The sequence below is a fragment of the Octopus sinensis genome, linkage group LG24 (assembly GCF_006345805.1).
Source record: "Octopus sinensis linkage group LG24, ASM634580v1, whole genome shotgun sequence".
Lineage (NCBI taxonomy): Eukaryota > Metazoa > Mollusca > Cephalopoda > Octopoda > Octopodidae > Octopus > Octopus sinensis.
The window spans coordinates 12,147,839-12,173,306 of NC_043020.1; the positions used below are offsets into that span (position 1 = coordinate 12,147,839).

At 40.3% G+C, this 25,468-nt stretch overlaps 1 protein-coding gene across 4 annotated transcripts in view; it reads left to right on the forward strand.

Annotated features, from left to right (window-relative positions):
* LOC115223858 (regulator of nonsense transcripts 2) overlaps positions 1 to 25,468 on the forward strand; it is a 107,268-nt gene that overhangs the window by 32,255 nt on the left and 49,545 nt on the right. For 2 of the 4 annotated variants that reach the window (XM_036513028.1, XM_036513029.1), the window contains 14 exons: positions 2,850 to 2,999; positions 3,810 to 4,027; positions 6,004 to 6,046; positions 7,844 to 7,975; positions 9,251 to 9,343; positions 10,863 to 10,902; positions 11,258 to 11,319; positions 14,055 to 14,147; positions 15,081 to 15,192; positions 16,704 to 16,865; positions 19,753 to 19,847; positions 20,887 to 20,972; positions 23,167 to 23,275; positions 23,597 to 23,654. In XM_036513028.1, the coding sequence (XP_036368921.1) occupies positions 2,850 to 2,999; positions 3,810 to 4,027; positions 6,004 to 6,046; positions 7,844 to 7,975; positions 9,251 to 9,343; positions 10,863 to 10,902; positions 11,258 to 11,319; positions 14,055 to 14,147; positions 15,081 to 15,192; positions 16,704 to 16,865; positions 19,753 to 19,847; positions 20,887 to 20,972; positions 23,167 to 23,275; positions 23,597 to 23,654 (1,453 nt within the window). The remainder of the gene's footprint in view (positions 1 to 2,849; positions 3,000 to 3,809; positions 4,028 to 6,003; positions 6,047 to 7,843; positions 7,976 to 9,250; positions 9,344 to 10,862; positions 10,903 to 11,257; positions 11,320 to 14,054; positions 14,148 to 15,080; positions 15,193 to 16,703; positions 16,866 to 19,752; positions 19,848 to 20,886; positions 20,973 to 23,166; positions 23,276 to 23,596; positions 23,655 to 25,468) is intronic. The other 2 variants (XM_036513031.1, XM_036513030.1) reach the window with 1 other exon arrangement.

A 25,468-nucleotide genomic window follows, 5' to 3' on the forward strand; every position in this document is an offset into this window, starting at 1 on the left:
TTATGAGTGTCTGTAATACTTTCAGTTGGACCTCACATTCCTCTCTGGTATATTTCTTGGTTCAATAACTTCATAAAATCTTTTGTTTTAGGAAAATGAGGGTACAGTTAACTTTTGGGTGAGATTTGGTAGCTATTTCTAACACATGAAGCTACCCTGTTTTGGATCCCTTCATGATTATAATAGCTATGGTAACTGATATTGATACTCTTTTTTTTTATTTGTTTCAGTCATTTGACTGCGGCCATGCTGGAGCACCACCTTTAGTCGATCAAATCGACCCTGGGACTTATTCTTTGTAAGCCCAGTACTTATTCTATCGGTCTCTTTTTGCCGAACCGCTAAGTGTCGGGGACGTAAACACACCAGCATCGGTTGTCAAGCAATGCTAGGGGGACAAACACAAACACACACACACACACACACACATACATATATATACATATATACGACAGGCTTCTTTCAGTTTCCGTCTACCAAATCCACTCACAAGGCATTGGTCGGCCCGGGACTATAGCAGAAGACATTTGCCCAAGATGCCATGCAGTGGGACTGAACCCGGAACCATGTGGTTGGTTAGCAAGCTACTTACCACACAGCCACTCCTGCGCCTGATGATTGTAATAATTAACATTGATGCCTGATATTGTTGATTATAATAATTAATATTGGTTATTGTTAATGTTTAGCTCCACATCAGGCTTTGATCGCCAAGTTTTGAAAAGTTCTGTGACATCTAGTTTGGCAGCCAGCAGATGTGATGTGACCCATGCTTCTTTTTTCCTGTTTACATGTGTAGATACATAAAAAGCACTATCCGAATCGTGGCCGATGCCAGCGCCGCCTCAACTGGCTTCCGTGTCGGTGGCACGTAAAAAGCACCATCCGAATCGTGGCCGAAGCCAGTGCCGCCTCGACTGGCTTCCGTGCAGGTGGCACGTAAAATGCACCAATCCGACAGTGTCCAATGCCAGCCTCGCCTGGCACCTGTGCAGGTGGCACGTAAAAAACACCCACTACACTCACGGAATGGTTGGCGTTAGAAAGGGCATCCAGCTGTAGAAACATTGCCAGATAAGACCGGAGCCTGGTGCAGCCTTCTGGCTTCCCAGATCCCCGGTCAAACCGTCCAACCCATGCTAGCATGGAGAATGGACGTTAAACGATGATGATGATGATGAAAAACTGTATCCATGTGACAAACCTGTATTGTTTTACAGGCATTCCAGCTATGACCATCCCATCTTTTCTAACATGAGATTTGGTTGCAAATTCTCGGCTTTGTCAGTCTGTGGTGATTTTAGTAGTTATTGGTTATAATAGCATGTTGTTGTTTGCTCCTTCTCGAGCCGTGCCTGGCTCATAAGGGCCGGTTTCCTGGTTTCATTGGTGTATAGGTACCCCACCTGGACGGGACGCCAGTCCGTCACAGGTGAGCTGCTAGATGCAGGAGGAAAGAGTGAGAGAAAGTTGTAGCGAAAGAGTCAGTAGAAGTTCGCCATTACCTTATGGTGGAGCTTAGGTGTTTTGCTCATAAACACAATCACCCGGTCTGAGATTCGAACCCACAATTCCTTGACCACTGCTCTAACCACTTGGTCATGTGCCTCCAATTAATAACATAGATAATTATAATAGTTACTATTTGTAGTTATAATAGTTAGACCAGATAGTTATACTAGTTTCTCTTTGTGGTTAATAATTACGTTTTGTTGTAATAGTAATGATAGCTCTAGTAGCTATTAGTAACTATAAGTTATCAGTGCCTGTAACTTACATGGAAACTGTAGTGTAAAATATAGACTATGGGGAATATAGGAAGTTACAATAATCTATAAAACGACCATGTTAGTTGTAAAATATTTAGTTTTGTAGTCATTCATTAACTTCTTAGTTAAAATAATTAATTTCCTGTGCAGGTGGCACCGTTTGAGTTGTTGCTAGTACCGCCTGACTGGCCTTTTTGCCGGTGGCACGTAAAAGCACCCACTACCCTCGGAGTGGTTGGCGTTAAGAAGGGCATCCAGCTGTAGAAACTCTGCCAGATCAGATTAGAGCCTGGTGCAGCCATCTGGTTTGCCAGTCCTCAGTCAAATCGTCCAACCCATGCTATCATGGAAGCAGATGTTAAATGACGACGATGATGATGATGATGATGATGAATTTCTTCCCCTTGCATAAAGTATTGTTGAGAAGTGAATAATGAACATAACTTTCATCATCATCATCATCATCATCGTTTAACGTCCGCTTTCCATGCTAGCATGGGTTGGACGGTTCAACTGGGGTCTGGGGAGCCCGAAGGCTGCACCAGGCCAGTCAGATCTGGCAGTGTTTCTACAGCTGGATGCCCTTCCTAACGCCAACCACTCCGAGAGTGTAGTGGGTGATTTTATGTGCCACCGACACAGGTGCCAGACGAGGCTGGCGAATGGCCACGCTCGGATGGTGTTTTTTATGTGCCACCGACACAGGTGCCAGACGAGGCTGGCAGACGGCCACGCTCGGATGGTGTTTTTTTATGTGCCACCGACACAGGTGCCAGACGAGGCTGGTGAACGGCCACACTTGGATGGTGTTTTTTATGTGCCACCGACACAGGTGCCAGACGAGGCTGGCGAACGGCCACGATTGGATGGTGTTTGTTACATGCCCACAGCACGGAGGCCAGTCGATGCGGTACTGGCTACGGCCACGTTCGGATGGATTTCTTATGTGCCACCGGCACTGGTACCACAAAGATACAAATTCCATTGATGTTCATCTATTTTGATTTGATTTGATTTTGATTTTGTTGTTATTTATTTTATATTCCTTTATTTTTATATATATATATTTTTTTGTTTTAGGCTGCAGCACTTACTGAAGCCAAACTGAAGATGTCAGATATCAACTGTGCCGTCCTTATTTGCAGTCTCCTTCACCAGCGCTATGCTGATTTTTCTTCCTGTTTAATGGAAAACTGGCAGAAATATCTCCTTTGTAAGAAAGAGGAAAGGGTACGACAGACAGTTTATCAATTCATTGCTTGTATTTTATTGACTTGTATTTTATTTAAGTCTAGCAGTAGCAGCAGTAGTAGTACTAGTAGCAGTAGTAGTAGTAAACAATTGTTCATGTTTCATATTGTCACTGACACTACAGCGTATCCATGTTTAAAATGTTTAGTTTCATTGGCCAAGTCCACCCCACTCTAAACAAATATTATATGTGCTATAATTCTTTACTGTAAGTCTCTGGATTTTGGGTGAGTATATTTCGTTGTTTTGCAGTTCTGAAGTCATTTCTCCTATTGAAAGAAAACTCATTTGTAATACACCAGTGTCGGCTATCCAGGGAAGATTTCTCTCTCAGATGCTGTTTAACCCCTTAGCATTCAAAATACTGCCAAATGTGATGCTTATTTATTCCCATTGATTTGAATTAAACCTCGTGGCCTATGCCAGGGGTGTAACCAGCTGATTTATGTGTACCTTTCCTTCATTGGACACTAAACTCTGCTTGTGAAGACCTGTTGAAGCAAGTGAAATCGAAATGAAATTCGGTGACAGGCATCCATGCTAGTGGAGCGCTAAGAGCACCATACGAGCGTGATCGTCGCCAGAGCAGCAAACTGGTCTCTGTGCCGGTGGCACGTAAAAAGCACCATTCGAGTGTGATCATTACCTGTGTTGCCTTACTGGCACTTATGCTGGTGGCATGTAAAAAAACATTTGAGCTTATTTCTGACTGTTAATTTATCATGTTTTAGGATTTGATTTTTCAATTCTGTTGGTAAATTCTTTCTCGTTTTGTTTCTCCTGCTACAGATTGCAAACTTGAGTAAATACAGAGTAGATTTAAGGTTCTTTGCTGAACTTGTGTCTGTCGGTTTGTTTTCCGAAAAAGAAGGTCTCCATGTGTTGGCCAACCAGCTTTCCATCTTAGTGAACAGTGATAAAGAGGAACACAACAATCTCTCCATCATATCCAGTTTTTGTAAACACTGTGGAGATGATTATGTTGGAATTGTACCCAGGAAATACAGGTATGTATATTTTTTTTTTTTTTACTTGTTTCAGTCATTTGACTGAGGCCATGCTGGAGCACCGCCTTTAATCGAGCAACTCGACCCCAGGACTTATTCTTTTGTAAGCCCAGTACTTATTCTATCGGTCTCTTTTTGCTGAACCGCTAAGTAACGGGGACATAAACACACCAGCAATGCTAGGGGGACAAACACAGACACACAAACATATATATATATATATATATATATATATATATATATATATTATATATATATATATATATATATATATATATATATATATATATATATATAATATATATATATATACATATATATATATACATATACATATATACGACGGGCTTCTTTCAGTTTCCGTCTACCAAATCCACTCGCAAGGCTTTGGTCGGCCTGAGGCTTTAGTAGAAGACACTTGCCCAAGGTGCCACGCAGTGGGACTGAACCCGGAACCATGTGGTTGGTAAACAAGCTACTTACCACACAGCCACTCCTGCGCCTATATGTTCCTTTTTTTAAATTTTATTTTCTCCAATCAGCTGTTTCAAACACCCCTGAGATTCCTTGAAGGTAATTATGTTTTTATTTGATAAACTTTGGGAGACATGATAGAGGAGTGAGTGAAGAGGCTTATTCCATTTAGGGTTCAGTGATGGTCCCCCTTATTTCGTTCCAGATGACATGCAATAATGCCATGTCGTCATAGTCACCATATCATACATCCAAGAAGATTACTGTATTTTGATTAAGTACAAGACACACATCAACTTACACATATCATCATCATCATCATTTAGCGTCCGTTTTCCATGCTAGCATGGGTTGGACGGTTCAACTGGGGTCTGTGAAGCCGGAAGGCTTCATCAGGCCCAGTCAGATCTGGCAGTGTTTCTACAGCTGGATGCCCTTCCTAACGCCAACCACTCCGTGAGTGTAGTGGGTGCTTTATATGTGCCACCCGCACAGGTGCCAGACAGAGCTGGCAAACGGCCACGAACGGATGGTGCTTTTACGTGCCACCGGCATGGGGACCAGGCAAGGCTGCAATTAAATGAAGGAATTTAACCCTTTAACCCCTTGACACCGGTATTACCTGAAGCATGCGAGACACTGCTCCGGGTTGTTTTTTTATCTAATGAGACCACACAAACAGTCAGGTGCCAACGAGCTCGCGTCTATTTACGTTCACCGTTACAATAACATAGCGTCGTACATTTACGTCTACCGGTTTATGAAAACGAACCATGTGAAGCTATTTATCATAATATGATATGCATGAGTTATTCTGCTCAAGTTCAGGAAAATAGCTTGCATGTGGTACAACTCAAGACACGGTATTATGCATGTAAAGTATCCGCATGTCATTGGTCTACTGGTAGTCTCATGACTTGAACGTAACCTAAAATAGCTAAGATAATGCATGGGAGGGCGAGTGCGCGCACCTCAAGAGATAAAGTACATGATAGTGGACGTAAACATACATCAGCCGTTAAAAAGTCTGATAGATGTAGGGCAGCTCTACATCATATATTTACGTTAACCATGGGTAGGCAAGCAAAAGTGTGATCGCATATTTGCATCAACCATTGTCAAGGGGTTAAGCATCCAAATTAATGCAATCCTTATTTATTCACATTGTTTTGAATTAATCATGCATTATCTTGTATCTTCAAAATTTCGATGTGTTTCTTTGTTTTAGAATGACATTGTAAGGTAGGTGTGAGAGGTTGGATTGGGTCAGTTTAAACATTAAACAGGTAGAATATTTAGGCTGGATATGTCTTTGATTAAATGCTAAAGGTTTAGTTGGTATGATTGTTTTCTCATATCTCGTTAGGCACAAAGTGAGTAATTTTAGTTTGGGTGAATCGTTAAAAAAAATACACCTTGATATATTACTGTACTTATTTAAAATTAAGTTCTATTTTCTTAGTGTGTTTAATTGTTGTAACTTATACCTCTTCTCCTTGCAGAATTTTAGCTGAGAAACACAATTTGGAAATTGAAAGAAGCAATGTAAGTTAACAAATGTTCCTTATATAGGGTTGTTTATTGCTGAGAGTCTGTCCGGTTCTGCTAATTTTTTAAAATGTTCATGCAATGGATGGTATTTGATGGAACAATTATTTAACACACATTCACATACCCCACCTTTTACATATATATATATATATATATATATAATTAATCCAAACATGAAAGCACAAAAAAACACAACAACGTGAGGACGTGGAACAAATATAGTATTATTGGATGCTCATGAAAGAAGGAGGGTTTAACGTTTCGAGCGGAGCTCTTAGTCGGAAACATAGGAGAAGGAAAGATCCAGAGAAGGGAAGACGGGAAAAAAAAATTGCCAACGGTACACACGCGGTCACAATATATATATATATATATATTCACACACAGTTGAAACGCTATTTGATTTATTTTTTCAGCATACAATTTTCATCATCCCACTACCAAGTATGACATTACCCCTTCCTTCCTTATACATATAACACCCCTTCTTTTCTCATTCATAAACACAAGAGTATTATAGTAGATTATCTCGGAAACCATGGGAGCTATGAAAAAAAATACCAAGCCCAGCATCACCACTGGATCATTCTACACATCTGTGTAATTTGGGACCGTGACTTCCACGTATAGATGACAGAGGCATTATTAATACCAAGAGGTAATATTTATCCTCTCTTAAATGTGGATGTTCTGTTTCTCTAATGGTATCTACCAAAGTATAGTTTGTTCTAACAGAACTTTCACATTTAAATGGGGATAAATATTACCTATATATACGTGTGTGTGTGTGTGTGTGTGTGTGTGCAGGCATGGCTGTGTGCTAAGATGCTTGCTTCTTCACCACATGATTCTGGGTTCAATCTCACTGCATGGCACCTTGGGCAAGTGTCTTCTGCTATAGCCTCAGGCTGACCAAAACCTTGTGTGTAGATTTGATAGACCGAAACTGAAAAAAACCTGTCATGTGTGTGTATGTATGTATATATATATATATATATACACACACACACACCACACATATTTATTTACGTGTGTGTCTCTTTGTGTTTATGTCCCTGTAACTTGACAAAAGAGACCAATAGAATAAGTACCAGGGTTACAAAGAAGAAGTCCTGGGGTCAAATTCTTTAACTGCTCCAGAATGGCTGCAGTCAAATGACTGAAACATGTAAAAGAATACAGAATAAAAGTACACACACACACACACACACACACACACACACATGATGGACTTTCAGTTTCGATCTACCCAATCCACTCACAAGGCATTGATTGGCCCAGAGCTATAGGAGAAAGCATTTGTCCAAGGTGCCTCATATTGGGACTGAACTCGAAGCCATGTAATTGGAAAGCAAGCTTCTTAACTATGACTGGCACCCGGCAGATGCCAGGACCCCTGGACTGGTGGTATGTAAAAAGCACTATCTGAATCATGGCCGATGCCAGTGCCGCCTCGACTGGCTTCCATGCCGGTAGCACGTAAAATGCACCAATCCGACCGTGGCCGTTGCCAGCCTCGCCTGGCACCTGTGCGGGTGGCAATTAACAAGCACCCACTACACTCACGGAGTGGTTGGCGTTAGGAAGGGCATCCAGCTGTAGAGACATTGCCAGATAAGACTGGAACCTGGTGCAGCCTTCTGGCTCCCCAGATCCCCAGTCGAACCGTCCAACCCATGCTAGCATGGAGAACGGACGTTAAACGATGATGATGATGAGAGCCACACTCGTGCTCTATTAAGGTTTCATTCTCATTTTATTTGTTGTTCATGTAATTCTTTCCATTGACAGATGCTACCACCAGAGCGACAAAAAGCATGCAGGAATTTGCTGAAAGAATATTATGCCACTTTATGTAAACATTTGAAAAAATTACACAAAGATCTCAAAACTATTGAGCAACAGAATCGAAAAATACTCCAGGTAAGTTGACTGCAATCTTTTTTTCTTTTATTTTTCTTCCTTTGTAACCATTTGGGGCTAATCTGCAGCTGGCTGTCAATTATTAGGGTAATGGGGAAGGGAAGGAAGCACTCCGTCGGTTACGACGATGAGGGTTCCGGTTGATCCGAATCAACGGAACAGCCTGCTCGTGAAATTAACGTGTAAGTGGCTGAGCACTCCACAGACACGTGCACCCTAAACGTAGTTCTCGGGGATATTCAGCGTGACACAGAGAGTGACAAGGCCGGCCCTTTGAAATACAGGTACAACAGAAACAGGAAGAAAGAGTGAGAGAAAGTTGTGGTGAAAGAGTACAGCAGGGATCACCATCCCCTGCCGGAGCCTCGTGGAGCTTTAGGTGTTTTCGCTCAATAAACACTCACAACGCCCGGTCTGGGAATCGAAACCGCGATCCTATGACCGCGGGTCCGCTGCCCTAACCACTGGGCCATTGCGCCTCCACCTAGGGTAATGGATACCATAACTGAAAGGTTTATAGTTTGTATTATTTCTTCAGCTATGTGTGTAAATAAGTTAAGTTAATTTCTTGGCTCAAAAAGCAAAAAAGCAAGGCCATGTAGGGGGACATGGAGTTATGTACAGGGAGGGTGTTCATGCAAAGAGTTCAGGCCATTTCTGGTCAAGAGAGACTTTGAAACGAGCGGTTGCCGGCATCTTCACTATCTCGTCCGGCAGCTTATTTCACGGATCCGCAACCCGGACGGAGAAAGCCCCTCTCCTTCGATTAGATGAAATCGTCGCAGATAGAGCTTTTCGGAGTGACCCCGCAGCCAACGCTCTGGAGCAGGATTGAAGAACAGCTCTTTCGAGAGGTTAAACTTTCCGCTTATGATGTTGTGAGGCAGAATACTTTTGGCTAGATATGGCCAGTTTAAATGCATTATCTTGTAACTATGAGAATTTGATGAGGCAGATGTTAATTTTTAAAACGATATTGAAGGGCTGGTTTGAAAGACCAGATCTGGCCAGTTTGAACATAAAACAGGCAGAATACTTTTGGCCGGATATGGCCACTTTAAATGCATTATCTTGTAGCTATGAGAATTTGATGAGGCAGATGTTAATTTTTAAAATGATATTGTAGGGTTAGTGTGAAAGACCAGATCTGGCCAGTTTGAACATAAAACAGGCAGAATACTTCTGGCTGGATATGGCCAGTTTAAATGCTAAAGGGTTAAATCACATGGCATGTAAAATACGTTTTGATTGGACTATTTCTTCTTTCACTTTCAGACGAAAGGGGAACTGAGCAACGAGAGGAAAGAAAATTATGAAACAGCTATAGTAAATTACCAAAAATTACAACAGAACACATACACACTCGCAGTACGTTGACGCATTTTATTTGTCCTTCATTTACACTTTTACATTTGTGAGTTTTTACTTTTAGTGTTCTTGTAGATTGTGGTGGTGGAAGCCAACACTATTCCAGCCATACTAAGTGGACATCGGTTTCGGTACATTATTTGGTGCAAGTGTGGCTGTGTGGTTAAAAAGCTCGCCTTCCAGTTAGGTGGGTTAGTGTTCAGTCCCACCATGTGGTACTTTGGGCAAGTGACTTCTGCTATAGACCCAAGTCGACCAAAGCCTTGTTGGTGGATTTGGTTGACTGAAAATGAAAAAACCCATTGTGTATGTGTGTGTGTATATATATATATATATATATCTCTTATTATAAAAGGCAGATTTTATCTGCCTCCCTTTGTCAGTTATAGTATATATATAAATTAAATTAAATTAAATTAGAGATAAAACCACTATTAGGCAAATCAAACAATGCAAAACATAAAAATAAACATAATTAATATAATATACAAAATATATAAAATTTAAAATTTTAATTATTTAAATTTTAATTTATATTTATAAATTTTTATATTTTTAAATTGACTCCAGTGCTCAGCTGGTTCTTATATTATTGACTCTGAAAGGATGAAAGGCAAAGTCAACCTCAGTGGAATTTGAACTCTGAACATAGTGACGGATGAAATGCCGCTAAGCAAATTGCTTGGCATGTTGACAATTCTGTCAACTCACTCGCCACTGCACATAAAATTAACGATTGTTTTGTCATCTGGCAGTCCTGTGGTTAGTCTATAGCAGTGCTTTTCAAACTTTTTGCTGGAGCGGAACCCCAAGGAAACATTCCACTGGCTCGAGGAACCCCTGTGCAATAATTTAATAGTCTTATGCACGCACAATAACTCTGAGCACCTCTTCAAACTCCACCCATCTAACACCCGTGGACATATTTACAAAGTCAGAAAACAGCACAGCTCCCATGACTTCAGGAAACATTTTTTCACACTGAGAGTTGCTGAAGCATGGAACAAACTGCCGGCATCGGTTGTTAGTTGTCGGAGCACTGCATCCTTCAAAACTTCCATGCTTCCTGAGATTCGCCAACACTACACTTGATTTTCTCCCCTCCATACACACACAAGCATGTATCTGACTCATACATTGTTCGCTTTCCAGGCATTTGTACATTACTGCATATACTTTATAAGCACTTTCTGACAAGTTGTGGTGCACCTGAGCACTGTATACAATAATTTCATTATATTATATTATATATATATATATTATATATGTTATATCTGCACAGGAGAATTAAAAATTACTGCCGATTTTAGCAGTTTTGTAACTTCTTGCGGAACCCCTGGACTGTACTGGTGGAACCCTAAGGTTCTGCGGAACCCTGGTTGAAAACCACTGGTCCTTAGATAGATGAAGCTCCAGTAAGCTGACTCGCCTCTAGATAGTGACTACAAGAACACAGCATTTTGTGGTGTCGTGGGTTAGAGTACCCTCCATAATAAATTCTATATATATTTCTATTCAGGATCTTCTTGATGAAGAAATCCCTGACCTGCCTGAAGAAGGTAAGTGTAGATGGTTTTTGTTTTTGCTCACTTCTGTTGTTTTAGTAGTAGTAGTAGTAGTTTTAATGTTGTGGTAGTTTTAGTAATAGTAGTTTGTTATTGATAAGTTTAATTGATAATTGATTGATAAACTTTTCCATGTATTGATTTTATGTAGTGTAACAGAGTAGAATTGAGGTTAGATTCTATGGTTGATTCTAAAATTTAAATGACGGTATGGTGTCCGTCAAATGACTATATGGTGTCCGTCAAATGACTATATGGTGTCCATCTTTGCCCGTCATTGTGTTTTAGATGCCGAAGATAATTGATTCTGGATTGAAATAATTAGTGTTAATAATTAATTTCTTTTCAGAGCTTAAACAAGATTCAGAAGGCGCTATGTTTGACATCTTCAACCCCATTAAAAATGCTGAAGTAAGTAATTTAAACAGTACAACCTCCTCTTTTCCTTTTTTTTCTTTTCTTTCTCCTTTCCTTTTCCTCCTCCTCCTTCTCCATGAGTCAGACGGAATTTGCTGAGGTAGATTTTCTGTAGTTGGATGCCCTTCTTGGCAACAACTCTCACCTGTTCCCAGGAAAGCTATTTCTCCATTTTCAGATAGGTTTTTTTCATGGAAGGTTGGAAATGAGCAAATTTACATGTTTAACAGTGATGCTCATTTACAGCCATCATATGATATCAAACCTAGTACACACACACACAATAGGCTTTCAGTTTTCATCTACTAAATCCACTCTCAAGGCTTTGATCAGCTGATAGTAGAAAACACTTGCCCAAGATGATATATAAATTTCTTTAGAGGACAAACAAGGACAGACAAGCAGATTAAGTCGATTATATCGACCCCAGTGCGTAACTGGTACTTATTTAATTGACCCCGAAAGGATGAAAGGCAAAGTCGACCTCAACGGAAACTGAACTCAGAACGTAACAGCAGACGAAATACCTATTTCTTTACTACCCACAAGGGGCTAAACACAGAGAGGACAAACAAGGACAGACAAGCGGATTAAGTCGATTATATCGACACCAGTGCGTAACTGGTACTTATTTAATTGACCCCGAAAGGATGAAAGGCAAAGTCGACCTCGGCGGAAACTGAACTCAGAACGTAACAGCAGACGAAATACCTATTTCTTTACTACCCACAAGGGGCTAAACACAGAGAGGACAAACAAGGACAGACAAGCGGATTAAGTCGATTATATCAACCCCAGTGCGTAACTGGTACTTATTTAATTGACCCCGAAAGGATGAAAGGCAAAGTCGACCTCGGCGGAATTTGAACTCAGAACGTAGCGGCAGACGAAATACGGCTACGCATTTCGCCCGGCGTGCTAACGTTTCTACCAGCTCGCCGCCCAAGATGATATATAATCAGATTGAACTTGAGACCATGTGGTTAGGAAGCAAGCTTCTTAACTACCTAGCAACACCTGTACTGTCCTTATCATCATCATCATCATCATTGTTTAACGTCCGTTTTACATGCTAGCATGGGTTGGACGATTTGACTGAGGGCTGGCGAACCAGATGGCTGCACCAGGCTTGTTAAATTAGATTAGGTGCCAGATCAATGTTTGAAGGGAATTGGTTCAAATATGTTATTGGTTCTTTATCTTTTACTTGTTCCAGACATTAGACTGCGGCGATGCTGGGGCATCGCCTTGAAGAATTTTAGTTGTGCAAATTGACCCCAGGATATATATTTTTTTAAACCTGGTACTTATTCTATTGGTCTCTATTGCTGAACTGCTAAGATATCATCATCATCATTTAGCGTCCGCTTTCCATGCTAGCATGGGCGGGACGGTTCAACTGGGGTCTGAGAAGCCAGAAGGCTGAACCAGGCCCAGTTTGATCTACGGCTGGATGCCCTTCCTAATGCCAACCACTCCGTGAGTGTAGTGGGTGCTTTTTACGTACCAGACGGGGCTGGCAAACGGCCATGGTCGGATGGTGCTTTTTACGTACCACTGGCACGGGGGGAGGGACATAAACACACCAACACTGGTTGTCAAGTGTTGGTGGAGGACAAAGACACACATGCACACATACATGAGTTTCTTTCAGTTTCCATCTACCAAATCCACTCCCAAGGCTTTGGTCAGATCGAGGCTATGGTAGAAGTGGGATTGAACTTAGAACAAGGTGGCTGGAAAGCAAACCCTTCACCTCATAGCCTCATTCTGCACCTCATTAAATCTTTAAAAGACAGTTTTTTTTTTTTTAATCGGGTGGGAAGGTAGTGCACATGATCCTTCAGAAGGCCTCTAAGACTGGTGGGGAAGCTATCCCTAAAATAGAGAACCTGGCCTGAATATTTTCTATGGATTAGACTTGGCTAAAATGGTCAAAGGTTCCAAGAGGTGATGTTAAAGTGAGTCATCATGGGATTTGAACTTGGAATGCAAAGCTGGAACAAATATCAGTAGGTATCTCTCTCTTTCTCTTTTACTTGTTTCAGTCATTTGACTGCGGCCATGCTGGAGCACCGCCTTTAATTGAGCAACTCGACCCCGGGACTTATTCTTTTGTAAACCCAGTACTTATTCTATCGGTCTCTTTTGCCGAACCACTAAGTAACGGGGACATAACACACCAGCATCGGTTGTCAAGCAATGCTAGGGGGACAAACACACACACACACACACATATATATATATATATACGATGGGCTTCTTTCAGTTTCCGTCTACCAAATCCATTCACAAGGCTTTGGTCGGCCCGAGGCTATAGTAGAAGACACTTGCCCAAGGTGCCATGCAGTGGGACTGAACCTGGAACCATGTGGTTGGTAAACAAGCTACTTACCACACAGCCACTCCTACGCCTATCTGACATTGTTGCAGTTCCATCACTCGACTAATGCATTTTTCATCACTCCCCTATTGCCCTAGATTGATACTCTCTTATCCACTGACCTTGAAATGATGGAAGCTAAAGTTGACCTCAGCAGAATTTGAACAGGCTGAGTTCAAAGACCATCGGTTCTCCTCGGATCAGGCAAGTGAGGACCAACCAAGTATTGGGGGTCATTAGTAATGTTACAGTTTCATTTCTTTGTTTTAGTTTTTGTGAATTCATTATAAATTTTTCGGTTTTAGAAACCTAATTAATTTTATTAATGATTGCCTTTATTGCTTAGTTCCATTATGAAGGAGATACAAGCCTGTTTGAGGATGAAGACACTAGAACTTTCTACGAATCCTTACCTGATCTCAGATCTCTTATTCCAGGGGTAAGTGTCTTTATTATTGTTGTTGTTGTTGTCATTGTTATAACTTGTTTTTATAACCATTTTTGTTGTTGATCAATGTTGTAAGTAGCAGAATAGCTACAACTCAAAATTACTTGAGATTTGAAACTTCTGGAGATAATTTGACCCTAAGGAATTGAGCCTCGGGAAAATTTGGTCCCGTAATTGGCATTTCTGTTTGGTGTATTGTGTCCATGTTGGAAACACTGCTCCATTGGAATGTTATCATCATAATATATTCCATGTGTGTTTTGGTTTTAGAATAGATATGCCGTATCCCTTTGTGTCATAAAGACATCATCATCATCATCATTTAGTATCCGTTTTCCATGCTAGCATGTTTTGGACGGTTCGACCAGGGATCTGGGAAGCCAGAAGGCTGCATCAGGCTCCAGTCTGATCTGGCAGTGTTTCTACAGCTGGATGCCCTTCCTAACGCCAACCACTCCGTGAGTGTAGTGGGTGCTTTTTACGTGCCACTGTCACAGGTGCGACAGACTAAAAAAATTGATATCAGGAATACAGCTAATGATTTGGCTTTTGTTTCTAGCAAGTTGAGTATCTGCATAGAGGCTGACACCCCATTCATATTTATAGAAGAGTTAAGGTATAACAATGTGTGGCCTTCTTGCTGATGCAAAGGTAATTTCTATAAAAAAGGGATTACTACAGCTCTAACAAGGAATCCAACCTGTTACTGGTTCAGTTTGTTTACAGTTTCCTTCTTGGTTTACTGACATGGCAGCAGAATTCTTCCTAATATTGGTTAACCATTCTTACACTGTTGCCCTGTCATTGAGCTTCCGAATTAATTTATGATACGTAAATATCAATATTTCAATACTCTGTCTTCATTATTCTCCAAATCATTAAGCATAAAATTGATTAGATATATATATATTTTGTTCCCCGTAGATCCTGTACAAAGAAAGTGAACATGCGTCATCTAAAGATGAGACCAAAGAAGATGTTACCGCCTTGGAAGAAGGTACACTTTGCGTTAATGATGTTGTTGTTGCTGTTTCATGTAAGTGGTAAATAGATGGGAAATATTAACATATTAGGTTGCTTCTCAACCACATGGTTCTGGGTTCAGTCCCACTGTGTGGCGCCTTGGGCAAGTGTTTTCAACTATAGTCTCAGGTCAACCAAAGCCTTGTGAGTGGATTTGGTAGATAGAAACTGAAAGATGCCCATTGTGTGTGTGTGTGTGTGTGGTGTGTGTGTGTGTGTGTGCGGGCATGGCTGTGTGGTTAGGGAGCTTGCTTCCTAGCTACATGGTTTCGGGTTCAGTCTCACTGCATGGCACTTTGGACAAGTGTCTTCTGTTATAGCCCTAGGCTGACCGAAACTTTGTGATTGAATTTGGTAGGCAGAAGTTACTGGCGTGTGTGTATATGTGTGTGTAGGTGCTTGTGCCTCTCCGAGAGAGAGAGAGGGTGTGTGTGTGTGTATATATATATATATAAATATTATATATATATATATATATATATTATATATATATATTATATATATATATATATATATATATATATACATACACATATAAATTTGACATGGGCAATTCTTTCTTGTCTTGGGATTCATGGTCAAATGGCTGGGTGGAATTGTGCAGAAAATTACATAGATGTGTAGAATGATCCGGTGGTGATGCTGGGCTTGGTATTTTGTTTCATAGCTACCTGGTTTCCGAGATAATCTACTATAATACTCTTGTGTTTAGGAATGAGAAAAGAAGGGGTGACAGATGAATAAGGAAGGAAGAAAGGAGTGATGTCATACTTAGTAGTGGGATGATGAAAATTGTACGCTTAAAAAAATAAACAGTGTTTCAACTCTGAATATATATGTGTGTGTATGTAAAAGGGATGTGTGTGTTTGTGTGTGTGTGTGAGAAAAAGATGGAGGGTGCAATATGAGGTGAATCATAAAGAAACAGAAAACGGGGAAGGAGGAAGAAGAAAGGCAAGAAAAGGCAATGGAAGTGGGATGGTTCATCTTTGTTCGCTTAGTATTTGAGTATTTGAGCGTCATTCTAAAATTGTAGTTTAACGTAAGCGTGCCCAAACAAGTTGAATGCTTACACAGAGCAGGTTTTACAGCCACATCATCCAAGCTGACCAGGTGAAACCGGGTCTAGCTTCTAGTATATGTATATATATATATATAATGATGATGATAAGATGGTTGCGAGGTTGTTGATGAGCTGCTTGTCAATTCTAAGTGAGTAGACTTATAACTAAAGATGTTCTGGTCTCAGGACTAAATAGTCCAATGATTGTTAGGTGTGGTTGTGATTTGAGGGAACTTGGCTGTTATTTCTAGTAGTTTGAACAAACACATTGAGGTTTTTTGTTGGCACAAGCTGACAATGATGGTGATGATAATGTTACTGTATAATATAACAAAGTAGAGATGGATGTGTGGTGTGTTCAGATTTACTGATGTAGTTTTGATAATTGCTGGTCAGGGGTGACGATGATGTCTTGTTTATTTTCTTAGAAGACTGTCTTTTTTTGTTTTTGACTTCACCAGATATTGAAACTCTGAAAATTGAAGACATTGACACGGAAATGGAATTTGAACAGAAGGAACTACCTGTAGAGACGCTTGTGAAGGACAAAGATGACAACAAAGAGCGTTTAAAAGACGATGACATCGAGGAAGAATTGGACATGATTCATCAGCCAGATATAGGTTGGTATCTTGCCAAGAACTGAGCAATTTATATGTATTTATTTTTTTAATTTAAGAGGTTACTGGTGTTGTTTGGGGAAGCTCTGATGGAGCAGAATTATGATCAGAGACATTCCAGGTTTGACTATCCCAACTTCTAGAAATATCTAGGTACATATCTAGATACGTAAAAAGCACCATCCGATCGTGGCCGTTGCCAGCCTCGTCTGGCCTCCGTGCCGGTGGCACGTAAAAAGCAACATCCGATCGTGGCCGTTTGCCAGCCTCATCTGGCACCTGTGCCGGTGACACGTAAAAAGCACCCACTACACTCACGGAGTGGTTGGCGTTAGGAAGGCATCCAGCTGTAGAAACACTGCCAGATCAGACTGGGCCTGGTGCAGCCTTCTGGCTTCCCAGACCCCAGTTGAACCGTTCAACCCATGCTAGCATGGAAAGCGGACGTTAAATGATGATGATTTTGTGTAATATGTCCTTCCATTTCCTTTTTAAATGATGGATTTAGATTTGGCAGCTATTTCTAGCTGGTCATACAATCCTGTAGCAAGACTGGTTGTCTGTGAATTGAGTGATTGGGTAGTATAGGGTATTACAGGTGAGATAATTATGTTAATTTGTGTGTGGTGACAGGTGACTCTGTCAGCTGTGGTTGACCAGGTGGATTAAGGTTATTGCTGGTCATGAGTTGGTGTTGAATGTTGACCATTCTAGAGGAAGCAGAAAGGAAAATTCCTGGAAGTACCTAAAACCATGGGGCATGGCGAGGTGATGCTGTTGGTCTGAGAGTGTTGAATATTTCTCTACAATCTGTACAAGTATGGAATAAAAAGCTAAAACCATAGTACCCTTATCAAAGACATTCCAGCCATAACCATCCCATCTTATTTTTCTCCATATTCCAAGCACTACATTATCCAATGTGTCCTTCCTTTTTAACATGGTAACATGTGGTTTCAAAGAATTTGGCAACGCATGTTCTCTTGGTAGAAAGTGGATCCTTCTGAAAGAGAGAGATGGGTTGGGGTTAGGGTTTGGTTTGTCTTGTGATAGCAGAAATTTCAAGTGGCTCAGCTGGTAGAGTAACCTTATTAAGAAGAAAGTCACTGGTTCAAATCTTGTTGATTTCTTGTTAGCTGGCAGAATCGTTAGCACGCCGGGCGAAATGCGTAGCCGTTACGTTCTGAGTTCAAATTCCGCCGAGTTCGACTTTGCCTTTCATCCTTTCAGCGTCGATGAATTAAGTACCAGTTACGCACTGGGGTCGATGTAATCGACTTAATCCGTTTGTCTGTCCTTGTTTGTCCTCTCTGTGTTTAGCCCCTTGTGGGTAGTAAAGAAAAAATATCTTGTTACATATAGTAACATGATTGTTGTTGGCTCAGCTCATTTCTACTCAACTGGGACACGTCAATATATATCTAAACACTATGTGTATTATAATTTTTTTTTTTGAAGCACTCCGTCGGTTACGACGACGAGGGTTCCGGTTGATCCGATCAACGGAACAGCCTGCTAGTGAAATTAACGTGTAAGTGGCTGAGCACTCCACAGACACGTGTACCCTTAATGTAGTTCTTGGGGATATTCAGCGTGACACAGAGAGTGACAAGGCCGGCCCTTTTGAAATACAGGTACAACAGAAACAGGAAGTAAGAGTGAGAGAAAGTTGTGGTGAAAGAGTACAGCAGGGATCACCACCATCCCTGCCGGAGCCTTGTGGAGCTTTAGGCGTTTTCGCTCAATAAACACTCACAACGCCCGGTCTAGGAATCGAAACCGCGATCCTACGACCGCGATTCCGCTGCCCTAACCACTGGGCCATTGCGCCTCCACTGTATTATAATTACTAATGTGTGAAACCTCAGACAAAACATTCTTTTATTACAGTAACATATCTGACACATGATGTCGGACAAAATGACATGGAACACTTCTTCCAGCATTTGACTGGGACTTTATTTTGTTGTTGTTGTTGTTTGTTCCTTCTCGAGCCCTGCCTGGCTCATAGGGCTGGTTTCCCCAGTTTCCTTGGCGTATAGGTTCCCCACCTGGATGGGATGCCAGTCCGTCGCAGGTGAGCTGCTAGATGCAGGAGGAAAGAGTGAGAGAAAGTTGTGGCAAAAGTGTCGGCAGAAGTTCGCCGGAGCCACGTGGAGCTTAGATGTTTCGCTCATAAACACACACATCGCCTGGTCTGAGATTCGAACCCGCGATCCCTCGATCGCAATTCCGCTGCTCTAACCACTAGGCCATGTGCCTCCGGGACTTTATTTTAGCAACTTCAAAAAGTGAAAGAATCTGAAGTAGCTTGCTTACCAACCACACAGTTCTGGGTTCAGTCCCACTGCGTGGCACCTTGGCCAAATGTCTTCTACTATAGCCTCGGGCCGACCAAAGCCTTGTGAGTGGATTTGGTAGACGGAAACTGAAAGAAACCCGTCGTATAATATATATATATATATATATATATATATATATATATATATATGTGTGTGTGTGTTTGTGTGTCTGTGTTTGTCTCCCCAACATCGCTTGACAACCGATGCTGGTGTGTTTATGTCCCCGTTAGTGGCTCGGCAAAGGAGACCGATAGGATAAGTACTTGGCTTACAAAGAATAAGTCTTGGGGTCGATTTGCTCGACTAAAAGGCGGTGCTCCAGCATGGCCACAGTCAAATGACTGAAACAGGTAAAAGAGAAAAGAGAAAGAGAAAAAGAGTGACTGTCAGGTGCTGAAGTTGATGTCATCAACTATATACCCCGCCTCTTAAAATTGCTGGCCCTGTGCCAAAATCAGAAAGAATTGTTGTTGTTGTGAACACTTAAATTACCTTTCTTGTACTATTTGTCCGTTGTTGTTAATAAATGAATGCTGTTTTAATTGCAGAAGAAGAAGGCGACACAGGTCATCTGATGAAAGCTCAGTTTGATACGTTCCTTCAGTCTTTACCGAATTGTGTTAACAGAGAACTGATCGACAAGGTACCACTTGAGTTTTGTCATTATTGCTGGTGGCTTTGGCTGTGGAATTGGTGCTGGTGTTAGTAATAACTGTGATTTTGATGTTGGTGTTGTCTGCTGTGAAGGTCGTGGTGGGGTTGGTGTTTTAAAAATTATTTTTATAATCATGGAAAAAAAAACCCCATTTTTTTTCTGGTTTTTAATTCCCATCTTTCACAAAGTAAACATTTTCACCTATGTTTATAAAACATAACGATTCAAATAGTTAAATACTGGTTCATCATCAGGTGCTACGTATGGTTACAGTGGCTTAAACTTTTATCTGTACTCTATAATATTAATGCATTTCGATATATTAATATTAAAGTGTGCTAACGACTCTACCAGCTCGCCACCTTGAATGTACTTTAATATTAATACATCGAAGTACATTAAAGGTGGCGAGCTGCTGGTAGAATCATTAGCACCCACTACACTCTCAGAGTGGTTGGCGTTAGGAAGGACATCCAGCTGTAGAAACTCTCCCAGATCGGATTGGAGGCTGGTGCAGCCATCTGGTTCGCCAGTCCTCAGTCAAGTCGTCCAACCCATGCTAGCATGGAAAGCAGACGTTAAATAATGATGATGATGATTCCATGCTGAAATGGGTTTCACAAGATCTGATGGATCCTAGGACTACATTGTGCTCTTGTGTCCACTCTAGCATAGATATCCTTCCTAATGCCAACCACTTTAGTGTGTATTGGGTGATTCTTTTCATGCAGTTGATGATGTAATTTAAATATAAATATTTAAAGCTCTGTTGTGTCTGGGGAGAGTCATTTTCTTTTTGTGCCTTATAATTTTATACACTAACCGGTAAAATTTCCACTTATTTCTTATTTTTATTTTCCTAAAATTTTCGTTGCGTCTTGCAACCTTTTCAATAGTCTTGACTCTCAATATAAAGAATCTTGCAAACCAAATCCATAAACCAAATATATAAAGTGTTTTTTTTGTCTAAGTCTGAACAACTTGACAGAGCAGTTTTATGATGCAAGCTGTGTTCATTTTCTTTCAGAATGCAGTTGATTTTTGTATGAGCTTCAATACCAAGACAAACAGAAAGAAGTTGGTCAGGGCTCTTTTCACAGTTCACAGAACCAGGTTAGTAAATCTATCAGATTGTGTGACATAGATTTTGTCCTTGGGTAGTAACTGTTATTTCCTATTTGTTTACCCCTAGAAAGTATGAAAAATGACTAATACGTCCTTTGAACTTTTCTTACATTTCGGAGACCCCCTTCGGTCACGACACAGACCATGGGATTGCACCTAGAAAGTTACCCTCCTAGACACAAGTCCGGGCGAGGTTGTTTATGGAAGACCAGCAGTCGCCCATGCATACCAGCCTACCCTCTCCACGCCACCAGTGTTATCCAAGGGAAAGACAAAGGTCGATACAGCTTGGCACCAGTGACGTCGCAACTCATTTCTACAGCTGAGTGAACTGGAGCAACGTGAAATAAAGTGCCTTGCTCAAGAACACAACACGCAGCCCGGTCCGGGATTCGAGCTCACAACCTCACGATCGTAAGCTCGACGCTCTAACCACTGAGCCATGCGCCTTCACTTACATTTATAATAATAATAATAATAATGATGATAATAATAATAATGAAATTATTGTATACAGTACTCAGGTGCAACACAACTTGTCAAAAGTGCGTATAAAGTAGATGCAGTAATGTACAAATGTCTGGAAAGCGAACAATGTATGAGTCAGATACATGCTTGCGTGTGTATGGAGGGGAGAAAATCAGGTGTAGTGTTGGCGAATCTCAGGAAGCATGGAAGTTTTGAAGGATGCAGTGCTCTGACAACTAACAACTGATGCCAGCAGTTTGTTCCATGCTTCAGCAACTCTCAGAATGAAAAAATGTTTCCTAAAGTCATGCGTATAAAGCATATGCAGTAATGTACAAATGTCTGGAAAGCGAACAATGTTTCCGAAAGTCATAGGAGCTGTGCTGTTTTCTGACTTTGTAAATATGCCTACGGGTGTTAGATGGGTGGAGTTTGAAAAGGTGCTCAGAGTTATTGTTTGTAAGATGGTTAATAATTTTATGGGTGTCTGCCAAGTCAATTTTATGGGTGTCTGCCAGTTTATTCAAACTCTAAAGAATCCCTCTCAACATTATATAGCTATGATGCTTCCTCTGATGCTGTCCATGATTGGAGATGCATATATTGTCAACCGCTATGGGACATGCTCAAGTGGTTATGGTCAAGTATCTAACGAGCAAATCTGTGATATTGAGAATAATATATTTGCTATAAGGATATTTCTGCTTCAGCAATTTGGTGGGATCTTTTCGGTTTGAACGGTAGATTTTTTTCTAGCGATGTCATATGAAATTGTCACCCATAATTATGACCCTAGTATCGATCTATTGCATTTCAATCTGGGTTAGGGTTAGGGGTGGGGGGAAGTGTACCTTTTATTCATCACAATTGTAAATAAACCCAACAAGCTGTTTCTTAAACGAGGGACATATTCATACGGCACAGAATGTTTTTTTTTTACCTCAATGGATGTCATTGATTGGTTGAAATTGCAGAAATTGAAGGAAAAAAAAACAACAAATATCTTACAACCCATAGAATTTTCTCAATAAAGCCAAGAGAAAAAGATGTTTTATAAACACATTCTACCAGTATACGAAGTTTAAAAGTGTTTAGTTACCTAGAAATTATGTTAAAAACTGCCGTTCAAACCGAAAAGATCCATTTGATGCTGAATCTGTCTGAAATGTAATGGAAAATAGGTCAGTTTCAAAACATTAATGCCCAGGTGACAATGGCAAAGTTTGAAGGGAAGGGAATAGTAATTTCCTTTGATTTGGCTGAATGGCTAAGATGTGAACTTAAAATTCACTTGGCAATCATAAGGTTTCAGTTTCAATCTCATCGTGTGCTATCTTGGGTTTCTGTCTTGTACCATTGCCTGGGGGTCAACTCAAACCCTGAGAATGAAGTTGGAGAAATGGAAATTGCGCTGAAGCCTGTCAACTGGATTGTACCAGTAATGTAATGGTACAACTTTGTCATACACTGTCACACTGATTCTACCTGAGAATTATGTTAAAGGTCCATATCTCTGTGGAATACTCAACCACTTACAGAGTAATTCAGCTGATTGAACATTATTGATGAAACTAACAAACATTTTGTAGAAATGTAGACCTTGATAATAGAAAAAGCAGAAGTGGTTTTGATCATGGCGTTGACCCGGGGTTAAATAACACTACCAAAAACTGATGTTTATTATTCCTCTCTCTTTTCCATTGTTTGTTTTCAGATACGATTTGTTACCCTTTTACTCCCGACTTGTGGCTACTTTGTATCCTTGTATGCCAGATGTTGCCAACGATCTTGTACATTTGCTGAAAGGAGACTTTCGCTGGCATGTAAGTGCTTTGTTATTTCTTGTATCCTTTTACTGGTCTGTCATTCTAGAAATACACAATCACATCATTGAAATCTTGAAGCTACGAGACCATGCATGATTCATTCAAAGCAATGTGTATAAATAAGCATTACATTTGACTGAATAATCTGAATGCTAAAGGGTTAAGGATATCCAATCTGGGCCTTCAAGCGTTTCTATAAAGTTGATGATCTTCACATTTAAAAAAAGCATTTTTTAACTGAACTTGTTATTTAAATGCTGTAAGAGGTAAACAATCTCTTTCTTTAACTGATGATTTCATTTTTCTTCTTTTCTCCAGATACGCAAGAAAGACCAAATTAACATTGAATCCAAGTTGAAAACTGTACGTTTTATTGGTTAGTAAACTTTTTGTTTCTCTAGTGACTTTTGAGCGACAGAATTGGTAGAGCATCTGGCAGAAATTCCTTGTGGTATTTCACTGTATTTCTTTAAGGTTGATTTTGCCTTTTATCTGTTCTGCAGAGATAAAACCATCAGTTGTGAACTGGGATCAGTGTGATCAACCGTGGCCTCCACCACCTACAATTTGTTGACCTTGTGTTTGTCAGAAAATGTTTTCATTCCTTTAACCCTTTAGTGTTTAAACCGGCCAAATCTGGCCCAATATATTTTACGTTTTATATTCAAACTGGCGATATCTAGCCTCTCACTCCTAACCTACAATGCCATTCTGAAAATAAACAATCACATCATTGAAACCTCAAAGCTATAAGATAATGCATGATTAATTCAAAACAATTTGAGTGTAAAAGTATTACATTTAACAGAGTATTCTGAACACTAAAGGGTTAAACTGGCCATATCCGACCAAAATAGTTAATCTGTTTTATGTTCAAACTGACCAGATCCAGGCTCTCACACCTACCCTACAATGTTATTCTATATTAAGTAATTACACCATCAAGATCTTGAAGATATGAGATAATGCATGATTAATTAAAATCAATGTGAATCAATAAGCATTATGTTTGATTGAATAATCAGAACACTAAAGGGTTAAACGTATGAAATATTTTTATATTTTCAAACGAGCACATTATAACGCATGTTGTAGGTAGGGTTACAGTCAATCACATCAACCCCAGTTAACTGTTTGCAATGTATATTATCCCACCCTTCTTGCCCCACTTTTCTGAATGATTAAAGACAAAGGTAAATACAACATGGCATTTGCATAATGATGCTCTACTGATTCCACCATAAATAAGACATAAATAATTTAAATCATCCAAACGTGGCCGAAGCCAGTGCCGCCTTGACTGGCTTCTGTGCTGGTGGCACGTAAATTGCAGCAATCCGATCTTGGCCATTGCCAGCCTCGCCTGGCACCTGTGCTGGTGGCACGTAAAAAGCACCCACTACACTCACGGAGTGGTTGGCGTTAGGAAGGGCATCCAGCTGTAGAAACACTGCCAGATCAGACTGGAGCCTGGCGCAGCCTACTGGCTTCCCAGATCCCCGGTCGAACCGTCCAACCCATGCTAGCATGGAGAACGGACGTTAAACGATGATGATGATGATGATGATGCTCTGCTGATTCCACCATAAATAAGACATAAATAATTTAAATACAGATGAAATTTGAATTGTAATGTCATTATTTTTCTAATATTACTGTAGCATTGCACATATTTTATATGCTTACCTGCAATCAAAACTTACCTGACTCCCAGTTTAATGTCAAAGCTTGATCATTCCATTGAAAAAAGTTTCTGAGCATGAAGAATTATGTAATGTTACTGTGTTGCTTTACTTGGATAAAATTCTTATGACAAAAAGACGGGGCTTACTCTCAACGAGTCAGGTATAACAAGGGCTTGGTTGTGATCCTTTACTTGGATAAAGTTAGTATGACCTGACAATAACAACAAAAAACTTCCACTCAATGACTTGTGTATGACAGATTTGGTTGCAATACTTAACTGTTATGGTAAGAAAAATCTCTCTTCAGGACACTATTGACAGAAAAATAAATAATGGATTTGTTTTTATCAAAAGCTGATTATGATGGCCTCATAAAAAGTGGATCTTTTCGGTTTGAATGGCAGTTTTTAACATAATTTCTAGGTAACTAAAAAATTTTAAACTTCGTATACTGATAGAATGTTTTTATAAAACATCTTTTTCTCTTGGCTTTATTGAGAAAATT